General features: G+C 36.8%; 1 protein-coding gene across 1 annotated transcript in view; it reads right to left on the reverse strand.

Annotated features, from left to right (window-relative positions):
* The window catches only part of MALRD1 (MAM and LDL receptor class A domain containing 1), a 234,716-nt gene extending 213,585 nt beyond the window's left edge, over positions 1-21,131 (reverse strand). Inside the window, exons 1-7 of the mRNA XM_041489150.1 lie at positions 20,972-21,131; positions 16,330-16,470; positions 12,324-12,418; positions 12,082-12,243; positions 8,024-8,117; positions 4,077-4,220; positions 397-554 (exon numbers count right to left, since the gene is read on the reverse strand). Coding sequence (XP_041345084.1) covers positions 397-554; positions 4,077-4,220; positions 8,024-8,117; positions 12,082-12,243; positions 12,324-12,418; positions 16,330-16,470; positions 20,972-21,131 — 954 coding nt within the window. The remainder of the gene's footprint in view (positions 1-396; positions 555-4,076; positions 4,221-8,023; positions 8,118-12,081; positions 12,244-12,323; positions 12,419-16,329; positions 16,471-20,971) is intronic.
* Positions 21,132-22,674: the final 1,543 nt, after the last annotated feature.

Genomic DNA, 22,674 nt, shown 5'->3' on the forward strand with positions numbered 1-22,674 from the left:
CTTTCCAGTTATCCTGAATCAACAACTTTTTTTAAATATGTCTCCATAGACAAAAGCACCTATTTTCTTATTTCCATAATGGAAAGAAGGCTAGAAAAGCTATTATAGATTTCCCCCCTGAAATCTGCAATTGATTTAATTCTGTATTAGCTGGGTCCTTGCAGCCTTATTGCAGAACATTTACCCATCAAATCAATTCACAGCTGAAATGGCAAACACCCAGGTTTTGCAATTGCACAGACCAGTGGAATTACTGGAAAACCAGTGACCAAGTTAGTTTTTGCACAAGCTGACTCAGGGGACAGGCATGCAGCAGCAGGTGTATCTTGCATTTTGTCTGGTAACACCTGGGCTGCCATAGCTTTACCTTTTGGAAATGAACACTTTTCTACTTACCTGGTTCATAAGCAGTACTGCCTTGAGAACACTGCTCTCTGCCATGGAGTAGTGAAACTGAAAATGGCAATTCTTGCTGGAACAATGACACATGGAGCTGTTTAGATGGGCCCTTTCATATAATGCCTTGTCATTAGCTTCTAACCACTCAAAATGGCCTGAAGAAAAAAGGAAAGGACATAAAGGTCACTTCTTCACAAACCTTTTTATTTTCCTCAGTTGTTAAAGATAACGACTGCTCTCATGTAATTGCACCAAAGACCCATTCCAGCAAGAATGAGGCCTGATTATCATGCTGATGATGTGACTTGGATATCATCTGTTTCCTATTAAATAGAAAAATATATATATATTTTCATTTTACTCACAGGTAACCCCAGCAATCACGAATTACATCAGTTGATAGTATCTCAAAGTTTTAATTTGCATGCTTAAACCTGCAAGAAGTCCCAGCTCAGCCTCCTTACATTTACAAACATTCAATATCTATTGAGAAATATATGTGGAAACTGAGCTTTCTTGCCACTGTGTTTTTCAGGAAATATGTTTTTTACAGCAATGCTTAAAAAACAACCAAAGAAATAAAGGTCATCTGCACTACTGGTACAAGAAGCAGTCACATCTCCACCATGTAATCAAGATTGTTACTCCTCAGACAGAACTTCTGCAACAAAATGTTGGAAGCATATTGTCTTTCCATGTGAAGCAGAAAAGCAATTTATGCTACTCTTGACCTATTGGCCCTTATAAAAGCATTCCTACAGAGATCTAAGTTCTCCATCACCTCAACAGTGCCTATTAGTTTTCAGAAATAAAAAGGCTAAATATTTTTTTACTAAATATATCAGCTCTTTCCCCTGCCTCCTGAGTCACTGAATATTTTGCTGCCTTCTGCAGCAACTATTAAAATAATAGTTTAAACAAAGACTGATTAAAGCTCTTAAGTCTGCAGATTCTGTGTTTATTTCTCTAAATAAAGCTTATCTCAAATACAAATGTTACACAATCTCAAGGTGAAGGAAGAAAGTGTCATTTCACAAGAAAAATACTCATTTTCGTAAAGGAGCATGTTCTTTTCCTTTTATTGCCTGTTTACTCTTTGTTATGCAATGATTTACACTTCAATATATTGAAATTTCCTTGCAGTTAAGCTTGTAATTTCATGTCACAGCAACTAACCTTTATATAAGAAAATATTGTAGATTTAACCCAGATTTCTATGTCATAGACATGAACAAAGCATCTACACCTCTATGAGTACAATCTTGCGCATGAGAGATATGCAACACTAGAAGATAGGCTACCAGTTGTTTATCTAATTTCAGAGCTCTCTGATGCCATTATGAAAACAACCAATTTTAGTTTCTGAGCCCAGTGATAATAAACATCCTTTTCCCTCTACCCTTTCAAGTATTTGAATCTTTAAAAGCAGGGCAAAGAGGAGTTGACTTGATTTTTTGACAAGAAAGAAAGTGCTGTACTCCAGATAAACCAAAGTCCTATGGAGCATCCAGAATGATCCTGTATCCCAAAAAGCATGCTTACTCTACTTTAGGGAAGGCATTTTGTGCAAGCATTGTGATTGCTTCTGCTTAATCCAATACAAGAAACATAAACTATGGAAACTACAATGGCATATATGAAACATATATTAAAAAAGAAAAACAACAAAAAAAGTACTTTCTAAACAGTATTACAGGGGAATATAAAACCTCTGTAAGAACTTTTAGCACCAGAGAACTTAAGAGGAAAAATTATAGATAAATTGTCTACAATACAAAACTAGAGAAGCAAAGCAATAAAGGAACAAAGAAAAAAGGTCTTTCAAGGACAGAAGGTATTTTATTAAATTTAGGGATACCAGCAAGGGAGGATTATTCAAAGGCTGTAAGAAATCTTTTCTTTATAAATATAATTGTTTAGACTTCTTCTTTACAATTTTATTTCTTACCTCTCTTCTATTTATAGAAGTAAAACCTTTGATCAAAATCAGAATATAAAGCTTAGTCAAGCTCTATTTACATTGCAAGTTTGAGCCCTCAAGCATGGCATTTTTGCAGTTTGCATACCATGTCTTTAGTTTATAGAACTCTTTTTTATATTCAACCTCTTAATTTATGTCTCAACACATCTGCCTGAATAGAAATACTGAATGTATTGAGAGGTCAGCAATCACAGTTCAGATTTCTCAATACTTTTCAATGTTAATGATGAATTAAATTCTGTTGTTGTTTTGATGCTTGTTTCTTCACACATTTTCATTTTTCTTTATGACTTAGAAGCACAGAGAATTTCCCTAAGCAGCTGGGGAAATTCAGCCTACTCAGCTGCCTGTGCATATCCATACAATAATGCCCAAGCACCTCTGCAGGAAATATTTCCAAATATATTCTTTTTCCATAAAAAGTGCCTGTAAAAGCCCTTACAAAATTTCAGTATCTTTTGTGTTCTCAGTATTGCCTTGAAAGGGAAATCCATATCCATTACTAGCCCTTAAGATGTCATGTTAAGGTGTGGCACAGATACAATGACTTTAAGGGAAGTTTTTCAAATAAAATCAAATTAAAACTCTATTTTTTATTAGATACCCCAGAGGAAATTGTAAGACGATATGACTCTTCTCTTCACATTTAAGGGGAAAAGAATCTTCTTTGCTCTATGCTCTTCATTATACATACCTGCAAAAATTACTTTTAACATAGTGTATACACTCAGGCACTTTTCCTTGCTATTCAATGATAATGTGACTTATGGTTAGAATGTAATGAAATGCATGCTAAAATTTATTTCTAAAATATTTTTAAATAAAAACAATATCTAACATTCATTCAGCTTCTGTCAATGAGATGTGCCTCATTTCTGTGGGTTCAAAGTTCAAGCAGTAATCTCCACAATATTAGCTCTTCAAAGCTGCATCACAAACTGTACTATTGCAACTAGCAGTACTTGACCCCTCTGAAGGCAGTCTCAGTACACGAGACAAACACTTAGCAGGCAAAACAATTCCATCTCACAACAGAACACTGAGAGATTTACATCATTAAACCTTCAAAAACCTTTCCCATAAACCCATAGAGATGTACCACACAGTGACTTCAAAAACAATTGATGATCTTTGCTTCTTAAAATTGCATGTGGACTAACTTTATTGATTTTAAAGGTAGCACACTATTTTCTAGAATAATTATTCATTTACATTTGCCCTAATAAGAGGTTTAAAATCAAGTTCCAGACTATATGCTCAAGCAGAGTAGTACTACACAAGTCAAACTGCCAAGTATCAAAATCAAAACAAAGAAGAAATACACACACACAAGGGCTGGGGGCATAGATGAATTTGATTTGATTTAATTTAATTTCACCAAATTCATGCACAGATCTCATACAAAGCATAAACTGGAGAATAAATCAGCTATTTCTTTATATTGGAATTCTTATGTTAAAATATTTCATGAATACCTGAAAAAAGTAATTAATTCTTACAATAAAATATTTTATGTCTTACCAGAAGGAGTGCTCACGGTGTTCTTATTAAACAACCAAAACAAAACCTAAGTACAAAATACATACAAGTACTTTTTGTAGGTTTGTTCTGTTTTGACATTGAGGCACCATATTGCCAGAAAAACCACTATATTCTTCATGACAGCTAGTAATTTTGAGTTAAATTAAACCCCCACCTTCAGTGTTGTTGCTGGAATCCTTCAGGAAGGAACAGGAGGCAATCTTGTGCCCGGCTTGCAGCCGTGCCCCCTGAGCAGGCTCAGCTGGCTGGTCTGAGTGCCACTCACACATGCCAAGCTCAAAAATGGAAATCTGTGGTGCTAAAAGACAAAGAAAAAAAAATCACTTGTTAAGAAGTCATTCTCTATAAGACTATTCCCCATTAGAAAACTATGCTTGTTAAATTCCTTGGCAACATTTCTGCTTCTTCAAAAGGTTGCTTCAAAAGGCCTGTGTATCCCTGATTGCTGCCCTGTACTTCAGCCTGCCATCTTTACATATTCTAAGAAATCATTCCCTCAAGACAGATTATTCTTTCAAAACAATGGAGTGCTATTTATGTTAGCCAGTCATCACAACCTTCATGAATTCAATTCCACCGAGAGAGTTGCCAGGTAATATAAAAACTGACATGTAATAATAAGAAATTCCTATTTACTTTTCTAGGGGATAGCTACAGAAAAAATCACTGTTAACTGAGGTTAAACACAGCAGCATCTCCACAATGCTTGTAACAGAATACTTCTTTCTAGAGACAGAAATGTTCTGAATGCATCACCACATATTTTCAAGAGCTTTTTCCGGGCACAGCATGCCGGACTAATCCAGCTGTCTTCAGCAATGGTCAGGATTTTAAGCAGGATTGCACTGTGACAATGAAGTTCCACTTCTTAATCTTATTGCAGGGGAAAGGTAATCTCCTGGTAAAGACACATTATTAAATAGTAGTCAGGATATCTTAGTATCTTTTGTGTTCTCAATATTGCCTTGAAAGGGAAATCCATACCCATTACTAGCCCTTAAGATGTCATGTTAAGGTGTGGCACAGAGACTCCTAACTATGGAGAAAAGAGTTTCAGGTTAGTTTACATAGATGTTACTGTCTCCTTCATCTGAGAGATATTGTATTATTCACATTACTAACACCCCAGTGAAATGGGCTGTCTAGACAGTGCTGCAAACCTTTCATTTCTTCCTTCTACTAGTGCTGAATAAATGTGCACTGTTTTCAAACCATGTGTATTGTGTGAGAAAGAGCTTGTCAAAAACTTGTTTCCTACAGAAAATGTGAAATTCCACAAGGGTCTGAAAAAGGATGGATTTTGTCAAATTTCAACATGCAAAAAATTTGCAAATGCTTTCAAAAGGAATCAAGATTTTCTTCTAACACTTTTGAGGTACTGTTATAAAACATTTGAAGTAATTCTATGGGTTGTTTTTTTTGTGGTTTTTTTTTTGTTTGTTTGTTTTTGTTTTTGTGAAAATACCCATTTTCTAGCTCTTAATGCCACAGCATTAAGACAACTGTCAGACAACAGTAAGATTAGTATTTTTGATTTTCTGACTCCTATCCCTGTAACAGTTCATCTCAAATACCTGCTTCTGTAATATTAAAGGCTATGTCTTTACAGGATTAGAATTAGCTAAGGAATTAAGTTTAAGATTTTGTCAGTTGAACTATTCATACTGGATTTTTGTCAAAATTTATACATTATAGTAATACAGAAATAATTACTTCAGTTTTCCTGAAGAAAACCATATATTTGCAGTGAGGCTTTGTCACTTCTGCATTGCAAGTGACTTAAGGAGAACAGAAGCCTCATTCTCCCTCATAGCATTCCACTTTCATGCCCTGGAGCTCTTTTCTTTCATCTCTATATACCGATCAGAAGGACAGTCTTAGTGGAGTTCTTCACATATATAATTGTTTGGAAGTTAGAGAGGGAATTCTGCAGAGCAGCCACTTGGATAAGAATATGAAGCCTTTGAACAGAAGGTATACTAAAGGCATAATTAAAGGAGATTTTGCATTATGTGTGTTTCAGAAAATAACTTAATATTTTCTATTTTACAGCCAAAGTATTTTCTCTGCAGCCCATACTCAAATGTATGATAAAGAGCTGTGGGGGTTTTGAGTGATAACAAACTATTTGGCAGCTGTTGGGGAAACTACAATCTGTAAAGTATCTTAAATTGCTGTACTGAAGATAGGGCTTTAGTTGCACTTTTTTTCAATGCATTAAGTTTAGTCTTTAGCAGAACTGGACAGCAGACTGTCCAGACAGGGGCCGTTTGGGAGAGGGGAGGGACAGAAGGGAAGAAAGAACCTAAAGCATAACAAAATTACTTTTATATTTAAACATCAGAGTTTGCATCAAGAAACTCCCGAAAGCACAAAAATTTAAGATATTTTACTCACAACCCTAAAATCATAGCCATGCTAATGAATACAAATGCCCAGGTCATCTCTTCTGTGCATTTGTACTGGGATTAAAAATCATGAGGAGTACATTAAAAATGCAAGTTTTAACTAGGGATTTCATGAAATTAAAGTGGTTTTCATTAAAAGTCTACTTTTCCAGACATTCCAAAAGGACTAGAGAAAAAATTATTTCAAATTCAACCAACCATTAGTCTGACCTTTTGTTTTAATTACTGGAAAATGTTCAGTGGTAACATTTCTCTTTCAGGGAGAAAATTAAGCTTTTTTGACCCTGTTTTTTGGCTGCTGTGAGCCATTTAGATATTACCTAATGAAGTTGACTTCTCATAATGAGGAAACACAGGATAAGAACTGGCTCTTATTAGAATATACCCGAGGCACTTAACAGTGCAGCAGCTCAATCTGTAAGCATGGAGTTCAACAGCTGCCATGTAAGGTAATTTTAAAACCTGGATTTATAAGATATGGTGAAAACATACATCAGTTTCCTTTTTTTTTCTCTTCCATCTCTTTGAGACAGTGTTTCGTCTCATAGCCGAGGTTTTTTGCTTTAGGTTTTTTTTTTTTTTTTTTTTTTTTTTTTTTTTTTTTAGGGGAATTTTTTTTAAAAATTTTTTTTTTTTTTTTTTTTTTGTTGTTTTTTTTTTTTGCTTTAGAGGAACTTTGTTGAAAAACTCAATTTTTACAAACAGATCTCCCACAGCAGCTGGTTAAACAAGCACATAGATTTCTAGAATTATAGAAATCAAAATATATATGCCTCCTGGCATCATTAAATTAGGGTTTGTATCTTGCTTTTAACGTGATCTGCTTGAAATTGCTTAGCACTCTAACAGATTGATACCCATGTGCCTCTCTTTTCAATAGCTTTATCCTACAGGGAAATCTAGAGAGCATTATTAAGGAGAATGGTACACACAAAACCAACCATGTAACCTAGCTTGGTTTGTGTCAAACACTGCTTTTAATATCTCAAGTTAAGTTTTAAGTCTAAACCCTCTGTGCCCATGCCAAGAATAAAAGAAAGAAAAACAAAGGAGGTGCTTTGAATCAGAACTGCACTCACCTGAGGATGTGACAGAGGTGACAGAGGGCAATACTCTTGTGTAATACAGAGCAGCAAGCAACTTAATTTATGCTAGGATGGGTAGCAGTCCTTTTCCATGAAAATACATTGGGTTGAAAAGGGAAATAGGAAATGTTTTGCCAGAGAATCCTGACACGCAGGGATGGTCTGACTGCAGAGATGACCAGCCTGACATTGCAGCTCTTGGATGTAGCAGAGCAGAACAGCATAACCCCACTGCACAGCTGAGGATCAGGACCTTCTTGCATTTAGAAATACACCAGTGCCTTGGGAATCTTCTTAGTCAGCTCCAAAGCTTTGCCTGAGCTGGCTGAACACATCAATTCTTCGACCAAAAACAGTAGGTCTTTTTTACCCACTGAGCCCTACATTTACAATGTATCAGATTTCCTAAAGTATTGTCTTTCTTTGTAATTGTGTTTAGATGTGAAAAGACAGATGATTGTTTAGGGAAATGAAAATTAGCCAAATGAAAACATTTACAGAGTTTAAAAAGCCTTTGAATAACAAAACAATTCCATTGTCATTTCTCTTCTAATCCAAGGAAAAGACAATGTAAAATGACCTGGCTCCTGAAAAACAGGTATTCTTACCATGTGCTACAGAACATCCTTCACTAAAGGAAATATCATCAATGGCAACACTTTCACCTTGTCTCTGGGTCTCCACCATCCCCGAAAAGATAACCTAAAGAGATTAACAGCAAAGCAACAAGAAACAGAGTTTATCAGTGTCACAGACAAACCAAAACACCACACAATATATGCCAGTCAAGTCCATGGAGTGTCTATTGGAAATATGAGAACTCTAATCACACATTTAACACTTGTGGAGGATTATCATCCTGGTTTTTTGACACACCTGTGGCTTTTTCACCTGAGCACAGATAGGTAGTCCAGTCATCTAACTCAAGATTAAAGTAGAATTTAACACGAGGGATCTGAAAATCACAATAAAATGTCTTAAAATCTAAGCAAGGATCATGACAGTTAAAGAATAGAACACAAAGGATTTTGTGTTTTATCAAGCCATTATTCCACCAGAGACTAGAAATATGAACATTTTCTGGTTGATTTCAGAATTTCTCAAAAACCTGGGGAAAAGTCAGAGCAAAAAAACCCCCATTATTCAGGAGCCTTTCATCACATTTTTAGGCAAAACAAACCTTGAGGAGTACTTGATTGACAATTATTCTGCTCTAGTGTTATGACAGTGGGTTTTTTTTTCCCCACCAAAGTCTTCTACACACAGGAAATTGCAAATATTTTACTTTCCATCTTAAGGGCAGATTTCAATCCACATTTGTAAATGCACAGACTATTACACATTTTCTGCAGTGGTGTACAAGGGAACTGACTGATCAATTGCAGTCCTTGGGAAAACACAATAAAAACATACCAATAAAAACAACCCAACAAATCAATCTTATGAATAAAGTTCCTTAAAATATTCCCATGCCACATCTTGGGATGAAACAGTTCCAGGATTTTCCAGGGTCTTGGAGGCACAATCTACCTAGAGGTACATTCTAGCTCTTATTAAGGAATTCACAGTGTTAACAATAATTTTTCAAGCATTACCTTGAGATTTCAGCAACAATATTGTGCATAGTTTAACAGACTGATGCAGAAAACCCATAAATTAACAAGCACTGAATTTTTTTTTTTTTTTTTGCTGTACAAGATGACACAACTTATCCAATTATATGACCATTATGTTATAAATTGGAATTTTTTGAGGGGTGTAATCTTTTGTCTTTTGTTTGTTTTACTGAACCTGCAGTTGGCTTGTACAGGAATGGCAGCCATCCCACATTAAAAAATACGTTTATGTGAATGAAATGCAGCATCTTGGAAATTTGCTAATTTGATTTGTTTCAGAAAACAGTATTTTGAATTCTTGCATTCTGCTGCAATTATATGTGCAGGTAATGCATACTTTCATGACATCACCACAAGAATGAGTTCCTAAAACAATATAGTGCACTATTTTAAAATTAGAAACACCAGAATATTATTTAATATCAAGAATTTGACAAATATTTTACTTTTGCACAGTGATGTTTCATTTTGAACTCAAAATTTAGTTATTAATAACTTCATTTTAAATATATATCTACTTATACTTTACAGTTGGGGTTTCATAGTCAGATTTTATTATATAGTGAGAAAAAGTGATTTAGAAAATGCTAAAGAGGGACTAGCTCACTTTGCTGGAGCAAAATCAGAGGCTGCTTCAAGTTCGTATTTGACCAGAGCACACAAACTCTGTGTGAACCTGTGTTTCCTCAAAACTCATGAACAGTCTCTCACCTTCCCCACTTCCAGAAGATAATATTACTAGATGCTTCCAGCTGCTCTTGTGTCTAAAAAAGATTACCCAGGCTTTATCTGGTGCAGATACCCAGCTGACCTTCCCTAAGTTCAGTGCAATAATAACCAAAGTGACTCACACCCGAGTTTTCTCCAGACAGGAGCCATTCTGTTTTCCTTCTCGCACAAAGTCTAGAGCGCTTTAAGCTCACAAGCCAGTAACAAAAAAAAGTCTTTGTGGCACAATTTGCTCATAAGTGCAATGACATTTATCTATACAATATCTGTGGGCACCAGATCAAGTGAACATTGCAGCTCCATTAGTGGCATGGAAGGCGCAGTGGGACCGCAGGTGGGGTCAAACACGAGCTGGGCTGACTCCACAATGCAGCCACAGGAGCAGATTGCAGCACAGCAGCAAAGCACAAGGTAAAACAGGAATCAGGAATAAAGACACAAATGAACCCCAAACCTAGAATCCTTTTCCTTAATGAAGGCTGTGAGACAGATATTTGTTCTTGGTTAATCAGAGGAAAAGTAGCTTGGAGAAAATACTATGATACAGTTCTCCAAAACTCAGCCAAAACAGATATACTGAGCTTTCTGCTTGTTCAGAAGTTAAACCACTGTCAATCTCTGCGTTTCAGAACTCCATGAAGTGGAGATTTTTAAATGCCAAACTAAATTCTGTATTCTATAAATATAATCCAGAGTCTTAGTAGGAAGAGACATATGTGCTAAACAGTTAACATCAAAATGAGCAAAGAAAACAATCAGTGGAGATTCACAGTAGGTTTTAACTAAAATCTCACTTCAAATGTGTTTTTAAGCTTGAAAAAAGTACTAAAACACCCTATTTCAAAGTGATTTGTACATCCAAATAAAAATTATTTGTCTCCCATCATTCTTTTTCCCATAGAAACATTAATAATCAAAACTTTATCTTGAAAAATGCCACATGTATCCCTGTAGGCTTGTCATATAAAACAACAAGTGCAAAAGGGCAAGTGAATTGCATTCACTTGTATGACAGTGATATCTTGCAAGTTGTCACCGGAGCAAAACGTACAAATAGAAGAAAATTTGCTCAGCTTCAGACTCTAGGTTTTGTGAGGTTCTGAGCTGTGTTTCTTAAGTCAATTGTAATGATTACTGCAGCCAGTTTGACATCAGCCTCTTTAAAGCTGGACTCTGCCTGTCAGTTCACTTGATAGAGGCCAAAGGATAACCAGGTTTGCAAGCAATAATCTAATTAGGATTGGACCTAGCAATTCAGAGGAAGTAGATGCCATATTATATTAACCATTCTCAGACTCAGTCAGTTTTCCAAGTAATACAAATAATGAAAAATAAAAATCTAGAAGGAGCCCTTCCAATACAACCTCAGATTGCTATACATACAGTCTTATCAAGTAGAGGTAAGTTACTGATCAATAAGCGTGTTGATACCTGCGTTGAGTTGGGTACAGGTATTTTGCAAAATACATTCTCAGAAGAGTTGAGCAGGCCATTATTACTTCAAAAATCAAGATCCTGTTGGATGCTTTAGCACAATATGGTAGCCAAGTAATTATGTTACTCATTTGGTTTATGGAAAGGAGGTTGTGCTGCCATGCCTTCAGGTTTGCATGCTGAGCAACTTCACAGTAGCTGCTGTAGCAGGAGAGGCCTCTTATTTTCTTCTCTGCTCCCCTCTTTCTCTCCAGTATTATGTACAGCAGTGAATGTACACCACCCACAATATTATAGCCCTAAGTTACATTTACTGTGCTAATGTTTTTTGTAAATGCACATGCAAAAACATTTAAATAGCCTATGACATTCGCATTGCTTTTCAGTAGCTTTGAGCAAAATTAAACCGTTTGCATGTGTTTTGTGACAAAGGCTCAAAGCTGCAATTAATAGTTCAGTGTTTGTCACCTGCAGTACCCCTATAAAACAGTATCTCATAGTATTAAATGCAGTTTCCTATATAAATGAATCCTTGAGTTTATCAGTCCAGCTGGACCGAGGCTAAGAGAATACTGTATTGAAAGTTAAGATCCCAAGTACCTCACATCTATGCACTGGTAGATAATTTATGGCTTAATGGGACTGTTTTATTTAGGACATACACACAGTTTACACAAAGTTGAGTGTCAGTTTTAACACCATTAAGAGTTAAGAACAAGTTGTATTTGTTAATGCAAACTGTGATAATCAAAATGGCTTTTTTCTCGTTTACCTCATGATAGTGCCTTATTTTCAATTACAAAATATTTAATGCTGACCTATTAAAAAGACCCACCATTTACAAACCATTTAAGAAGTGTCCTTTACAGTAACCTCAATTTACTAACCTCAAACTTTTCAGTGCTGTTGATTGTAATGGTATTTACGTTCCACTGATTTCGTAGTTCTCCTGAAACTTGCCAAATGTTTGTAACAGTATCTTCAGAGAGCTTTTGAAGCCCCACCATTAATGTTCTGCTCATTTGACTGATCCAATAATGGAATCTAATCTAGGAAAAAAAGAAGGTCTGATTATTCCAGGGAAATACTATGGCAAAGAGTGTAATACAAAGAATGTGCATCAAAATACCTGGCAAAGGTGTTCTTCATCAGTTGGAAGGAAAACACTTGTCCTTAAAGCCACAGAAGAGGGTTGCATTTCAGAAGACAATGAGACGAAATAAGCTATTACAAGGAATAAAAATAGAAAACTTAGAAGCCTGGAAAAAAAAACAACAATAATACAAGGAGAGCAATATGCACAGGTATAAATTAATAACTAAAAAGCCAACTGGAATTGTTTCCCCAGAAAAGATTAATAGCACTTGTAGCCATTGTGATCCAAGCTTTTTTGTTCAATATGTCATGGTATTGCTCCATGTTCCAGCTAAAATTTTAAGTAGGATTCCAAAACGTTTCATGTGGTGATGTCTTGAATACTCAGCATTTTGTGACAAAGTGAAACTAATGCAGATTCAAAGACTTTAAGCTCCAAAGATGGAGTACATATCATATTCCATGCCCAAACTTTCAACTGCGGTAAGCAACAATACACATTTGTCATGACAGTTCAGGTCTTTGAGGAGGTGGTGGAACATGGGAGAGAAGACTGTGGTGTTTTTATAGGTTGAAAACTGGTGGTGTCTGGGTACTGGCTGCTTGGAAAATCGCCTTGAGAGAAAGATGTGCTGCCCCCTGTATATTCCCAATATAAAAAGTTGTCTTAGTAATTTCAAAGCTCCCATTAAAAATACCATTATTTTTCATTTACAAAACAAGCCCTTGTTTCACTTGAAAGTGTAACAGCTCAAGAGGAGTCAGTGAACTATGGTTGTTGCCATGCCCTTTGACCAATTGTGTCTCTTCCTGGCAATATTGTTTCGGATCTTATGACAGATGGAAGGCAGCCACCCCATTTCAGGATATCAAATACTGCAAGTCAAAATTTGGCTCTTCCTGAACACAAAGATTTCAGAGATGTTAGATGCTAAGAATGCAAGATGAAAAATAAAGAATAGAAAAAGACTCGATCCATTTTTAATTCTCTTTCTTCCTTTCTCTTCTCTTTCCCTTCCCAAACTCCAAACAGTGCCAAGTAACTTGTCCTCTGACATTAGCAGGCTAATGAAAGGAGGAAGATGAAGGAGAAAAAAGGCCAAGCAGGACTAAAGGAAAAAAAGTCCTAAAAATAAGTATTAATACATTCACCAAATATCAGAGGATATATCAAAACATCTAATTACTTAATTTATTAAACTACCCATCTCATCCCTGTGTGGAGCTGGAAAGCCCCTGATGAGGCACCACCAGCCCAGCTCAGGGCTGGAGCCAGCTGAGCAATCCCCCACAGAGGAGCATTTTGCAGCTTGCTACCAGGGCAATGGCCATGCTGCCCCCAGGTTTTAGACCTTTCCTGACTGCTCAGGCAGCACTTTCAAAGCCTGCCAGCTGCAAGGGTATTGCTCCTACCCACAGCAGATGGCTTGATGTCTCTGCAGAGCCCTGTCCCTGACTCCAATCTGTTCCTTGGATGTTACCTTCCATGAAACTTTGAAATTTTTTTCTTTTAGTTCTCTAAAGATGAATGTGTCTAAGAGTAAAAAATTTATTTTTCACCTGCCACAGGAATTTTAAGTTTTACACAGATAGGGAAGAAATGCTAATTTTAAGAAATTCTTTGAACAGTCATTTCACGTTACACCTCTGCATAGAGAATAGTTTCATCTAGAAAAATCAGGTTATGGATTTTTTTGGGGCTCTTTTGAAGTGGTTGTCACTGTTTTGTTCAATTACTTTTTCATTCAGTGGAAAAAAAAATTTTGGGTTCTGGTAAATGATTACATAAATCTTCAAAGGAGTTAAATTTACCAAGGGATCTTTGCTTTTCTGCTAATGTGTGTGTTTTATCCTGATGGCAGGAAGTCTTCCTTTTAACACTCTATCATAGAGCATACTCTGCTCAGTTGTCACAATAGAGAATCATTTCTGGCTTTTAAGCAAAAACCAGCCTAAGACTGATTACATAGTCTGTTGAGTCACCAGCAGTGGGAAAACTCTACTCACTGCCATAAGAAGACAGAGATCTCCTAGGCAATTAGAATCAGCATTTAGAAAATGAAAGTGCAGTTTAGACATTCTCCAGGTAGAAAAATAGAAGCAAATTAATACAATGCATGTAAAGCTCCTTAGCTATTCAGTTCACTGATCTGAGTACGCAGCCTCTCAGAAAGCTGAATAGCTACAAGTACTTGAGCTTCCTGCTACCTGAACAAAATAACTTAGATTAACATGACCACTGCACAATTCAGACCTGGCAGATACAACAGTGACTGAAGGGCCAAAACAAGTCAATGTGAACAATACAGGTGACTGAACAGTTTGCTTCATCTGCAAGAAACACTTCAGTTGATGATTCTCAATCTGTTGCTGGCTTTGGCTGTCTCTACAAGCACATTTTTCCTTCACCACCAGTTTTTAATGATTATTAGTGCATCTTTCTAACATTTGCTGCATCCTGATGTGGTGTGTACTACCAATCATGCACAAATTCTAGAAACTTCAACTACAGCAAGACTGCTGCTTGGCTAACCTATCTTGATTCTAGCCAAGAGTTTGCTATATTTGAATTTCATGGTACCTTTGGGGTACCATGAAATTAAAATATAGCAAATTCTTACTCTTTTACTTTTCTTAATGTGGCTTTTAATGAGAAAAGCTTTATTATTTTAAACCATTTCACAGCTTGCATACTTGAAATAAAGCTTGTGTTTATGAAAAAGATTTGGTAGCTGCTCACATTTTTTGTGCCAACATTGCTTTAAATCAATACTTGATTAAGAGCAACCTTATTTTTGGAAGAATAATACACACAGCAGGATGTGCGTCTGAGATACACACAAGCAAAAACTGAAGTTTCTAAAAACACATCAGATATATAAAATTTCCTAATTGCGGAATATCATGAGAATTGTCCACTGTGAAAGAGGAACTTGCAGGAAAACCTAGAATGTGGGTTTTGGTTGCTGTTTTCTTCAATAAAATAATTTAAATTTGGTTTTCATTTTAATGTGCTGATTTCTAAGCAAGTTTTCCACATTCACCTCGTAACTACCAATTTATACTCATTGTTATTGGGAACTTCTACCTGTTTGGTTGCTTATGCAATGTGTAGGAGATGCTACTTTAGAACAGTGCAGATTTCCACACTCCCAGATCATCACAGTTTGGGAATGGGGTGTAAAGCACCTGGGCTAATCACAACACTTGCATCTCAAATAGGTTTCTCTTCTTGTACCTGCTCCAGCATTGCATGCCTGCCGTGCTCACCATGAGGGCTTCCAAAGTACGGCTTGCGGCCAGGAGGGATGAGAGGGTGTGGGTGGAGGTGAAAGGAAAGAGAATAACAGAAAATATGGAGAAAATAATTAAACAGCTTTTTTATTACAGTTTGTATCACAGAAGGAAAAGCAAGGTTAATTTGGCCATAGGACAAGTATAAAGGGTATATTTTGCCTGAGGAATTACTCCTCAGAGAAAAGGAATTACTTAGTTGAGAGACACTCTTCAAGGTAAAGTAGAATTGTGAGAAGATTTAGAAAGAAGCTGGCTCAAAAACATACTATCAAAGCTTATCCTGTCTCCAAATACAGTATCTTCTTCTCTCAAAATATTTGGAGTAGTAATATTAGCCACAGATGACAGATACACACATTCCAGGCATTTACCAGTCCAAGAAAGCATTAAACATGTCTCAAATTTTCTAAACTTTGCAATCATCAAGACTGAATTTATCACCTAATATCTCCAAAACAAGTAAAGACCGCTCTGGTAGGTAAACACATCTTTTGAAACTGATTACTTTCTCCTCTATAACAAGAATTGTTTACTGGAATACTATCTTTCTCCTCCCCTTCCCTCCCTGGAACTCTGGGTTATTATAATTAAAATCACCTTAAAACAAAGACACAAGTGCTCAGGAAACATGTGGCAGAATGTAATTGAAAAATCAAGAAATTACCAAGATTTTGTAAATTAAATAGAAAACTACATAATTTGTAGGAGTCCAGGGTTTCCCCAAAGCACGTGAGGAGTCTTACCACTCTCATTCCCATTGTGGTCAGAGTATGGTGGTCCCATCCCAGACTGACCATTTCTTCTTATCCAGCCAGGCTGTAAATTGAATTCAGGAAGAGCTTTGCATAGATTGGTTTCAAAATCACAGTTGTTCCAGGAGGAACCTGGATTGAAGCAAACAAACAAAAAATTGAAATCTTAAAAACAGCAGCAAAAGGATATTTTTTTCACCATGTCTTGCTGTTTAGTTGACATACAGAAACACTCTGAATAGTGTTTCTGGAAAAGAAAGTGAGAAACACCAGAATGTTTAAATCATGAACAAAGAGAAGCAGTGCAGAGGAAGAGACAACTGAGAATGAACATTGGGAAAAAAACCCAAACAATCAACCAAGTCCTTCCTTCACCAAACCAAATCCAAACTCATCCATTTATATTTAATTACTATGATATATGCTCTTTTCATCCCAACTATGTGTATAGTTACCTTTCTGTAGGAAAATCTCCAAGCTAGTATAGTTTATATGCAAAGACTGTTCTTAAAATATACTGCAGCTCTAAGGTGAAGAATTTGTCAAGTTCTTGCACAGAAAAACAAAAAATTAACACCAGGATATAATCAGAAAGAAAATTTGCTTGTTTTTTTTTTTTTATTCCACATCATTCAAACAAGAGACACAATGAATCCTCAGAATGGCACAGTGTCCCCACTTGCCTTTCCTCTTTCTTATTTCTTCCAGTACATCTTAAAATGTGATGAGGAAGGAGCATTTTCCCCCTTCCAGGTTCCCCTGTAGAGCAGAGGAGGTTGGAAAAGGGAGGCAAGAACACCTTTCTGGCACCAAACCCAGTTTGGTGTATGATTCATTCAGGCAGTTTGAGGTAGGTATGGGACCAGATCAATAACTGTGTACTGGGCTGGAAGGACAGATGTTGGTTTTTCACGGGTGTCAAACAGCCCTTTATGTATCACATCCAAGCTGAATGAAAGTGCTCGGATGTGCTTGACAGGCTGGACAGCCCCATTCCTTGAAGCACCTCTTGTAGTGGTGGAAGGGTTTAATTAAAAAGAATTCTAAGTAGATGCAGCTGTAAAGAACAAACTTATTGCAACCTCAGCCCAAGCAGAGCGGCCAGTACGTAGCACTGCCTCCAGATTTTGTGTCCTGTGTGTTAGCTTTCAGTTCCCCTGCCCTTTGTCTTACACAGCAGGGGAAGGTGGCTAAGACCCTGCCTTCTGATTGGGATTCTGGTTAGACACAGGAGCTACAATGCCTTCACACTCCCTCTCTAATTAGTGCCTGCTCCAGGCTACTGCTAGTGCTTTTGGTCTAGTCTGTATTATCATAATTCCCTGGTCATTTTAAATAAAGTTGCAACTGCAGCATTGCAGAACACTACGATGTTCAATTTCATCACTTTCATATTCATATCAGTTTACTGCAACAATTAATTACAAGGTGAGGGGAAAACAGAAATAATTCACAGATTCCAGACTCAAGTTAATGTGCAGATTCACTGAGACATCAACCCACTTTTTATTACTGCTTTTATTCCTTAGATCTTTAAGTGGCTAAAAGGCATGTCAGAGGTTCATCAAAAGCACTAATACTACTGAAGTGTGACATGACATGAGATACACCAAATCACACTCAATATTTCTTCAACAATTTTCTCATACCTGAAAACACAATTGCAAATTAATATCCATGAAATAGCAAGAATTGTACCACTTTAAATTAAAAAAAATAAGAATTCATCATTATTTTCCAAGGCAATATTCATTTTCACAGAAAATATAACTTCAAAGCAAACCAATGTACATTTGCTGGAAGTTAGATTTACGAAGGTAAAGTCACTGCATAGAAAGGAAAAGTTCAGAAGGAAGAAATGTGTGGGATTTTTTAGATAATTTTTGCTGAGTTTCCTGTAAACAAACAAACGAAAAAAAAATCTAAAATAACTCCTAAGAAAAAAATTCCAAGTCTCACAGGAAGAGACTATACTTAAAACTTCTGTTTCAAGTGGGCATGTGTATAAAGTCTGTTTGGGATATTCTGGGAAAAAATATATATATAAGAATATTTAGTTATCATTCATTTCCTGGCAAATATTTTGCAGCATGAAGACCAAATGAACAATAAAAACTGGAATTCCAATTTTTATATATTTTTATTGCAGAAGCTTCCTTAAATCTGAGCAAAGCCCAGGGAAAAGAGCAGAACCAACATGAGACTGGGAGCTGAAACCTAAGCAGAAAGATAATTTTGCAATAATTCCAAGTCCCAGGAGAGAATGACAGCAGGACAAATCTTCAATTTGACACCCTGATCTGTGTCTTCATGTCTGACAGCTGATTTATCTCCTGAAGTAATCCAGAGCATTATCCAAGCAGTCCCAGCATGCAGCCTGTCCCTCAAAGCCTGGTTCTACCCCTCTGACTCATTCAAATGAAATACAAAATAATTTCATATTTAGGGCTTTTGCAGAGACCATAGGCTCATTTTTCTGTATTAGTCTTAGGAGAAACCTTTAATTCTCTATTTTCATATAAGCATTTGTCTGTAGTTGCATTCCCTCAACAGACAAGTGTAAAAAGCCTCCATAAAAGATAATGGAAGAATGCACCTCTTGTTCCATATTCTGCAGGCACAATACAAAATGCTGCCTGGAGTAAATGTCCTTTCCAGGGAAACCAAGACCAAGCACAATGAGGATTTCAAGGCTATGCAGTGGAACTTAGCATACCCACCTCTTGTGCCAGTGATAAAAATATATCCTAACCTGAGATGTGTTAGACATGTCAGGGAATTCAACAGGCATTTCAGCCCTTGCCATTTAATACATTTTTGTACAGCACAGGAAACTTACAAAAATGTACTGATATCCAATACAGTCCTAATAATTGTCTTATTTGCAGGGAAATAAAAACCAAGTATCCTAAAGCTGATTCTAGACTCCTGCTCCAAACAGACCTCTGCAACCTATTCGGATATAACAGGGAGTCCTAGCAGAGGAAGAAAATCTTTGTGTGGTTGGACACAAAATTGTAACTTGAAGAACCTGGATTTAAATTACTGCTCTTTCTCGCAGATTTCAGATGAATTCAGTGATTGCTAACATGCTCTAATTAGCAGGTTTCAGTGTGGACAGATAGATACAGGCACATCTAAAGACCATCTGTTTTATATATAAAGTGAAATTTGAAAATTCCAGCAGAGATGGTAGCTTTCTTTGTTGCATATTGACTAGGAGAACTTAGATAAGCTTTGTAGTTAGAATTAAAATTTTTGATAAATCCAAGCTCTTCTTTGAACTCAGAACAAAAATCCTCAAGGAAAAGAACTGCCTTATGCATCTGTCCTGGTTTCAGCTAGGGAAGAGTTAATTTCTTCTCAGTAGCTGTTACAGTGCTGTTTTGGATTCAGAACGACAGTGGTTTTGATAACAGGCTGATGTTTCAGTTTCTTGCTAAGTCATAGATATCCTATGGCAAGGACTTATTTTTCCCCTTTGCCTGATGCTGTGCCAGTGAGGAATTTGCAGGGCTGGCCCAGCTGATGGGAGCCTGGTGCTGATAACAGCAAGGCTCTAGGTATGGTCTGCATATGGGCCATGCACTTCAGGGTTGGACTCAGTGATCCTTGTGGGTTCCTTCCAACTCAGAATATTCTGTAATTATGTAAAAAAATAAAAGAAAACCACCAAAACTGGGGCAAGGGGGAGCATAGCTGGGAAGGGTCATGCCCACTATATAAAGTGGGGGCAGTTAGCTGGAAGCACAGATGACCTGGGGAGGTTTGGCACCACTCAGAGAGTGGCCAGCAATTGTATTGTACATTAATTGCATTTTTTCCTTTTTGTCATCATTATTATTTACCATTAATACTCTTACCATTGTTTTATTTTATTTTTGTTTTCAATTAATCAACTCTTCTTATCTCAACACACAACTTTTACTACACTTCTCCTCCCCATTCAACCACAAGCAAGCAACTGTGTGGTGCTTCATCTCCAGCTGGGCTTAAAAACATGACATGAAATTATTTGCAGCAGCATTTTGTAGTACAGTATTCTAGAAATATTAGAATTCTGATGCAGTTTTACTTTTAGAATAGCAGTTGAAATTCACTCTCTCCACTTAGATCAATTCCTTACAGGAAATAGCACCAATTGTATTTGTAACCAATGCATGTGACAAAGATTAAGCTAGGATAATCAGTTGCTAATCAGTTCACGAATTCAAGGAAAGTTCCACGCTTGTCTAGACAAAAAAAAAAAAAAAAAAAGATTGTAGCCTATACCTTGGTCTAGGTATTTTGTATTAAATCTGGATTCTATCAAACAGGTTTCTCACAAATTAAGGAAAAACGTATTACTAGCTGAATCTTCATTGAATTTGCATGAGGAAACACTTGTTTTGTGATGTAATATCCATATGAAGATTCATGAGAGTCTTGCACTTCACAAATGATGAAATAGAATAAAAGCATGAAAAATCAAACTGAAGCTGGAATAATGTTTTCTTTAAAAATTAAGAGGGTAAAAAACATAAAACAGAATTTCCAAACATTTTTTAGCACAAAAACATGCCCCCTAGTTCTCTCTCTTGTCGCATTTGATTGCCAAACTGTTTCACACTTCTGCTAAGGCCACCAGACTCACCTTGTTTCTCATCACTGCGGTCTCCACAGCAGCTGGTGGAGATGCACACTTCTCCAGGTGCAGCAGAAGAGCCATCCCCACGCTGGCATCCACTTGTGGGTGAGTGAGTGTCCACCAGAGCGAAGCAATACAGCACACAGACGTATAGGAGCCTGCTCATGGGCCGTGTTACTATCCGAGCCTTCACTTGGAAAATAATTACTGAAACTGCCTAGTACTGCTCATGAAGTGCCTTTTACCAAGCTGTGTTTACACACATCTCTCTGGGAGATGCTTTTAGAGCCTCAGTTTCTTAATCTGCAGTTTACAGGAAGTATGGCTTCTGCAAAGCAGTGACTTTCAACCTGGTGTGTCTTAGGATAATATTTAACTGAATATAACGTTTTATGACTAAAAAATATTGGCACATGCTATGAAAGTCAACTGTGTATCATTAACTTACCGATTGGATTTATTGCTCAGTGGTTTGAAAATATATTAGATAAGAAAACAACAGGGAAACAGGGTAGAATTACTAAATGACTAACATCCAAAAAGACCTCTATTTACTCAGAAGGATTTGACAAATGTTTACAAAATCAATGAAAAGTTTGTACATTGAATGCAAAAAAAGTAGAGAAATTCAAATTTCAATTGATTTTGCATCAAAGAGATTGCAAATCGGCTCACTGACTTCTGTCTCTTGCACGTCACCATAGTTTGAATGAGAATGTTTCAGTAACGCCTTTCAGGGTATTTCAGTGTTTCACCAAACCACAGTGGTTCTGCCCACACCTTTAGACCAGTGCCTGAAGGGCCTTCAAATGGAGGAGGGGGACTTGGAGATCCAAACAATCAAAAAAGCCAACCTTATGAGAGAATATTGAATCAACTTTTTTTCATTCAGCCTAGCATCACTTGAAATCAGGGAGATTGTTTTAATGAAGAAAAAAAGTAGAGAAATTCAAATTTCAATTGATTTTGCATCAAAGAGATTGCAAATCGGCTCACTGACTTCTGTCTCTTGCATGTCACCATAGTTTGAATGAGAATGTTTCAGTAACGCCTTTCAGGGTATTTCAGTGTTTCACCAAACCACAGTGGTTCTGCCCACACCTTTAGACCAGTGCCTGAAGGGCCTTCAAATGGAGGAGGGGGACTTGGAGATCCAAACAATCAAAAAAGCCAACCTTATGAGAGAATATTGAATCAACTTTTTTTCATTCAGCCTAGCATCACTTGAAATCAGGGAGATTGTTTTAATGAAGTACCTTAAAAACTTTAGATGCCCCAAACCCAGGGGTGGAGTGCTAATAGGAAAAAGAGAAGTTAATTGCAAAATTTGCAAGGCAAATAATGGTGAGAAGTAGACAAAGTAAATCTGGCACTCAGGTAGGTATGGCACCCCTTTAGTAGGAGTAGTGGGATGAAAAAAACATTCCCAAGTGGCAGGTAACTGATGCCCACAGCTCTGGAGATTTCATCACCTACAAATTCACAAAATCCACTCAAGGGAATGCACATCCCACCATGCATAACTCTGATTTGCCTGTTAGCCCTGCTGAGCAGAAATAAGACAAGATATATCTCTGTAACTAAAGTATGCTGATTGGAATGCAAAAGTGCCATAGTGTCTGTAAAGAGAAACATGCAGACTCTGCCTGTAGGGGAATAAATCATCTCTGTGTTCTGCAGATCTATATTTTCCTCATGTAAGAAATCTC

Source organism: Pyrgilauda ruficollis, unplaced genomic scaffold (assembly GCF_017590135.1).
Source record: "Pyrgilauda ruficollis isolate IOZ18807 unplaced genomic scaffold, ASM1759013v1 scaffold12, whole genome shotgun sequence".
NCBI classification, from domain to species: Eukaryota; Metazoa; Chordata; class Aves; order Passeriformes; family Passeridae; genus Pyrgilauda; species Pyrgilauda ruficollis.